Genomic DNA, 6,142 nt, shown 5'->3' with positions numbered 1-6,142 from the left:
CCCTGTGATGGGAATTTCCTGATATATTAGGAATTTTTTGGAGGGATAAAACCAGACACCAGCAAGATCATCATCACCACCACCACGAAAACCCCCCAAACCCTAGAACCACTAAAAAGAGCATAAAAATTCCTCTTGGGATTTGAAAACCCCAGCGGTCTCCAGTAAAACAGGCACCATGGGGAAGGCCATCCTGCTGGTCACAGGGCAGGCTGCGCTTCTGCAAACATTTTGGGAAGTGCTAGGAAGGAAAGTACTCTCTCCGTGCTGTAAGACGCCCACATATAGGGCTGAGGGCTAAATCACAGCCCTCCACTGCTCGGCACCCTGTGGGGACAGAGCCTGCCGTGAGAGTTCCAGCTGGGACAAGGGGCTTTGTCCCACCTGCACCACGCAATGTATCATCTTAATAACAAAAATACTTCTCCACTAAGGGCAAATTGTTTCATTCTACTCAATCCCTGCCCTAAGGAGCTGTGCCTGGTGATGTCTCCGTGTGTGTGAAAGGCAAATCTGAGTTTCACCACAGGCACTGCGTGGCTTGCACTGGCCACAGACACAATAAGATCCTTTGAAGATTTACCACAACTTTAATGGAAAAGCTGCCGTGGTCTGATCGTGCTGCCGTGGCCGTGTGTGTGTGCCCGGGGTGAGCACTCTGGACCGCACGTGAACCAGAGCTGAAGTTGTTTTCATCGTTCAGTTGCATTTCGCATCCTTGTAGAAGCTTTCAGAGTAAAACCCGAAGTTGGCTCAGATGTCGGGAGCGATTGCCGCGCGGGTACAGTCATTTATCTTCTCCAGGGCAGCCACTACTGAGAATATCCCCCGCGGCGGCAGCGTGCCTCTCACACAGCAAAAGGGAAAAAAAAAAAGCCCCACCCAGAAAGAACACAAGGTTTTACTAACCCGAAGTAAAAAAACCAACCCAACAAACAAAAAACCCCCAAACCTCACGGTGCTTTTATAATGTGAGCGAATCCCGGGAGGCGCTCACACGGCCGGGGAGCCCGAGTGCCGGGCGCGGGCAGGAGGCTCCGCGCCCGCCGCCCCCCAAAAATCGGGCAGGAGGAGGAGGAAGAGGAGGAGGTGAAGGCGGCGGCACCGCTGCTCTCAGGTTGGAGCCCCCGACTTCCCTTTCGTGCATGTGGGTTGGAGCATCTCAGCCCCTCGGGGTCCGCGCCGCGGCGGGCGAGAGGCAGCGCTGCGCCCGTCCTGCCCCATCCCGCCCGTCCCGGTGCGGCGGCGCTCGGAGCGGAGCCGGGCTGCGGGAGACGGCAGCGGGCGGTGAGCGGCGGGCGGGGGGCGCGTCCCGGGAGCTGCTGTAGCCCGCGGCCCAGGGAACACCGCTGTCCCCGGCCGGGAGCGCGGACCCCGTGCCCAAAGCGGGGCGAGCGGCGGGAGGGCGTGCGGGAAGCGGGGGTTCGATGCCGGAGTGTTCCCAGCTCCCTGATCGGACGAGCATGGAGCACGGGATTTTTGGGGAAGGTTGGGTGGGGGGGGGGGTTTGGAGGGAAGGCTAGGTTTTTTGCCTCTCTTTGAATTTCTTCAGTTTTGCTCCTGCTTTGGTCCCGCCCGAGGGTTGCGAAGGTGCTCCTCAGCACTTCTGCCCGCCGGTCCCGCAGACCTCCCGGCCCCCGGCCCCTCCAGGTTTTGGGCATTTTCTCCGTGGAGCTCCCCATTCCCCTCGCAGTAATGAGTAAATTACATCATTGCCACCAGATGAGTTTGGGACCTTCCTTGTGTGACAGGCAATTCCCCCTCCCAGCACCCCCAGTCCTTTCTCATATTGATTGGACTTGGGAAAAAACAAAATTAAGAGGAGCTCGTGATAAGAAAAGGAGAATGAGTCACAGCCACTGTTGAGATGCTCTCACCAAAATCACAAGAGAAGCATTTTTCCAAATGACTCGAGCTGTATGCTGCCAGGGGGGTGGCTGGAGCAGGGGACAGGGCTTTTGCTTTGTGGTGAGGGCCAGCTCTAAGGGTGCCACTCCTGTTATCAATAAGCTGCAAGTTTCATGTCTGTTCTTATTCCAAGGGAGAGAACAAGAGCTTGTGAGGCACTGCAGAAATGGCTCTTGTGGAGGATGTGTTCCTGCCCACCAACCTCACCTCCAGCAACCATAGCAGCTGCAACGTGCACAACCACCACTTGTCAACCAAAGTCACCTTCTCCCTTTTCTACATCATCCTGCTGGTGTTCGGTGCCTGTGGGAATGTCCTGGCCCTCTGTATCACCTTCCAGCACAGGAAGAAGAAACTCAACTCCACCGACCTCTACCTGGTCAACCTGGCCCTCTCCGATGCCCTCTTCACCCTGGCACTGCCAGGCAGGATTGCCTACTACATCCTGGAGTCTGACTGGCCTTTTGGGGACTGGTTCTGCCGGATCACAGCTTTCATTTTCTACATGAACACCTATGTGAGCATCTACTTCATGACCTGTGTGAGCGTGGACCGCTACGTTGCTGTGGTACGCACCAGGCACCCCAGCAGGATTCGGAAGATGAGCCGTGCCAGGGGCATCTGTGTCCTCATCTGGTCCTTGGTGTTCCTGCAGACGGCTCCACTGCTCCTGCGGCCCATGACACGAAGGATGGGAGACAAGCTGACATGCATGGAGTACTTCAACTTTGAGGAGATTCCCAATCTGCCCTACCTGCTCCTGGTGGCCTGCATGCTTGGCTTCTTCCTGCCTGTGGGCATCATCTTGGTCTGCTACGTGAGGATCAACCTCAAGCTCTGCCAGACAGCCAAGGAGAACTCGCTGACAGTGAAGAACAGGCACCACCACCGGGCCTTCACCGTCATCCTGGTGGTGCTGCTGGCTGTCCTGCTCTGCTTCAGTCCCTACCACCTCAACATTGTCCAGTTCATGGTCAGGAAGATCCTCTATCAGCCATCCTGCCGTGAGCAGCAAGCCTTCAAGATGTCCCTACAAGTCACTGTGGCATTCATGAACTTCAACTGCTGCATCGACCCCATCATCTACTTCTTCGCCTTCCGGGGCTACAAGCGGAGGCTGCTCCGCATCTTCAGGAACAGCGGTTCACTGGCCACCTCCTCCACTGCCAAGACCCCCTCGGACAGCAACAGCAACAGCCAGCCGCCCGGCTCCGTCTCTGTCTAGCAGCACAGCCCCCTCCCTTTTGCCCCGGCCTGCGACTTATGGACCATCCCTGATGGCAGGAGGCAGAGTCGAGCTGCAGGACCAGCACCTTCAACAAGCTCCATCATTCCCCTGCCTGGAGCCAGGGGTTCTCATGAAGCCAACCTCGCAGGGACACAGCCCTGCCTGGCTCTGCCTGCCTGGCTCTGTGCTCAGCGCTGCTGGACCTGCCAGCCTGGAGCACAGAGCGGCACCTTTTCATCTGAACCCCGGAGGAGGCAGCTTGTGCAGCTGCTCTGGCTGGCAAACCCAGCTGGAGGTTTCTCAGCACTGCACTGCACCCCTGTCCCATGCCTGTCCACATCCCCTATGGGGCTCAGGTGTGCTGGTAACCACCATGGATGTTCCTCTGCCCCATTCCCCTGCACTGCCCCTGGAGCACTACAGCAGCATCCCTGCAGGGCTCAGGGCAGACAGCATGGAGCAGACAGACTCAGGGCATTTCAGGAGAAGGCTGGAATGTTATCTTCATGCAGAAGATGGCCTACAGCCCCTTCTCCACACTGACAAACATCAGCTCCACTCTCTCCCCACCCAGCATCCCACTCCTGCACCTGGGCTCTGCTTGGGGCAAGCAGTAAATGTGGGGCGTGTGGGAGATGCTGGAAAAGCCCTCCCCCAAGGAAGAGGGGCGAGGATGTGAATTTGTAGAGCTCCTGGATGTGCTGCTGCCTACATTCACCACTTGCGTGACTGCTTCTTCCCCAGGGTGCCCTTCCTCACAGCTGATGGCACTGCAGTCACCCTGGGACCCTCTGCTAGGAAGGGCACGGTGGGGATGGCCTGGAGCCCAGCCTAGCTCTAAGGCTGCAAACTTGCCCTGGATGCACAGGGTGGGGGGGAAACCTTCCCATTAGTCCTTAATTTGAAGGCAGTAGAGAAATAGGCACAAGAACAGAGGGTGGCCTTATGTGACCTTGATCGACTTTGAAGCTGGTGCCCTGAGGAGTCGGAGAGCCTTGCTAAGGAAGTTGTGACTATTGCCAGAGCAAGAGGAGGAGCCCTGGGACATCAGGTTCCCGTTGAGGTTTGTGCCTCTCAGACAAGGAGAAAGTTGGTAGGAGCCTCCTCAGCTCTTTTCTGAAGTCGCTAGACTATGATAAAAAACCCACGCATAGGATTTCACAGTTCCTGGCATGTCTGGCCTTTTGTTTGAAGTTGGAAGGGACAGACACACACAGAGACATGAAGAGGAAAAAAAAAAACTGCTTAATTTGCTGGAAAGTATCCTGAAAAAGTTTCGTGAATAGACGCTTTCGATGAATACAAATTATTCTTTAAGGTAATAACCTTTTTTATGCCTAGAAAGTTAATAACAGTCACATGCAGCCCTTTATTGTTTTAAATGCACATGAATGAGCTTTTGGACGGTGATGGTTTTATGTATGGTATGGGTCACTGTAGCATCCTGAAGGCTGACTAAGAGGGATGCCTAAAATAACTCAGGTGGGAAACAGACTCTAGTAGGTCCTTTCTGGAGGCTATCTGAGCCCTCCCCAAAGCAGGTCTAACCTCAGTGCTGACCTGCAGAGAGCCTTTGTCCTGAAAAGCATATTACAATGGACAAGAAAGAGCAGGGATGCAATAATATAAGGGTATCAGTGGTCTGCACACCCTTGAAAGAGTCTGGCTAGGCTGGTAATTGCCGTACAGTTACATTGTCCCTTTAACGTCTCTGGGATGTGATGGCTGGAAGGGAATCTCTGCATCACCTCATCCAACAGCCTACCCAAAGCAGGACTGTGGTTGGCACCATGTCAGGCTGGACATGGCTTCATCCAGACAAGGCTTGGAAACTCCAGGAAAGGAGGGTCCCCTTGCTGAGGTGACAGTTCCCACGCTGCGTTGCCCTCTGGATAAAAACATTTTTCCCACTGTCTGTGAACCTCCCCATCCACAGCTGGTGGCTGTTGCCCCTAATATCACCTACTCGTGCTATGAAGATCTTGGCTCTGTTATCTTTGTAACTCAAATTCCACGGGACTGTATTGGGGGTTGAGAAGTGGTTCGTAGCTATTGGTCTCCATGTGAACACCAGAGCAGGGGTCTGCAGCAGTGGCCAACCCTTCTTCTCAAGACCAAGGCATTGAGATGTTTTGCCAGGCCACAGCCCACAGCTGAGAAAAAGCCAATCTATGACCAAGCCTTCTCAGGAAAAGCTGGAGTATGAACATAACCTCGTTTGCTCCTCATTGGACTGTTTTTCTCAGAAGTACTTTATTAAGAAAGGTACCTCTACCTCTTGCCACCAATAGGAGACTTTGGAATAGACCTGTTGGAGCAAGTCCAGAAGAGCTGAAGAGTTGAGTGTAGTGCTGCAAAATGCAGGAGGGGTCCGGCCTTCCTCCTCTAGATGGATGCCAGCCTGGGCTCCTTTAGTTTTGAAAATAGCAATCCAGGGACAGCAGGTTATTAGCTGGAGCTGAGGGAACATCCATGGGATGGAAAAGGAAGGGACTTGTGCAGAATGGGTCAAGAGGAGTCTGGGCAAAGGAGAACTCTGAAGAACTCTGTATTGCCCAGACTAGCTTGCCCACCTGTGGGTGCTCCCTGGCTGCTTGAAAATGGAGCATTTCACTAAAATTGAAGAGAAACCATACAGAGCATTTTGTCTAGAGGCACAATAACATTTTCCTACACTTCACTGTTCACCCACTCGGTCCAAGCTCCTCACGTGATGCTTGCTGTAGCCCGCTGTCCCAGCAGCTACCGCCCCCTGCCACACTTTGACCCACCAGCGGTCATTTGGAATCACAGAAACACAGAATCACAGGACCACTTAGGTTGGAAAAGACCTCTGAGATCATCAAGACCAGCCATCAACCCAGCGCTGCCAAGGCCATCGCTAAACCATGTCCCCAAGTGCAGCATCTGTGTGTCTTTTAAATACCTCTCCACCGGCTCCCTTCGGCCGCTGCTCCTGCCTTTCCCCCGGCTCCCCCGGGGTGCAGACCCCCGAAGCCCCCGGCT

General features: G+C 54.5%; 1 protein-coding gene across 1 annotated transcript; it reads left to right on the top strand.

Moving 5' to 3' along the window:
• The first annotated feature begins 811 nt into the window (after nt 1–811).
• LOC116439959 (G-protein coupled receptor 183-like) lies at nt 812–5,755 on the top strand. The gene is made up of 2 exons (XM_032100120.1): nt 812–1,117; nt 2,042–5,755. The coding sequence occupies exon 2, from the start codon at nt 2,075–2,077 to the stop codon at nt 3,131–3,133; it is 1,059 nt and encodes a 352-aa protein (XP_031956011.1). The 5' UTR covers nt 812–1,117; nt 2,042–2,074; the 3' UTR covers nt 3,134–5,755.
• Nucleotides 5,756–6,142: the final 387 nt, after the last annotated feature.

The sequence above is a fragment of the Corvus moneduloides genome, chromosome 2 (assembly GCF_009650955.1).
Source record: "Corvus moneduloides isolate bCorMon1 chromosome 2, bCorMon1.pri, whole genome shotgun sequence".
Lineage (NCBI taxonomy): Eukaryota > Metazoa > Chordata > Aves > Passeriformes > Corvidae > Corvus > Corvus moneduloides.
Note: the sequence above shows the minus strand (reverse complement) of the source record. Positions and strands in the feature narration are given on the sequence as shown.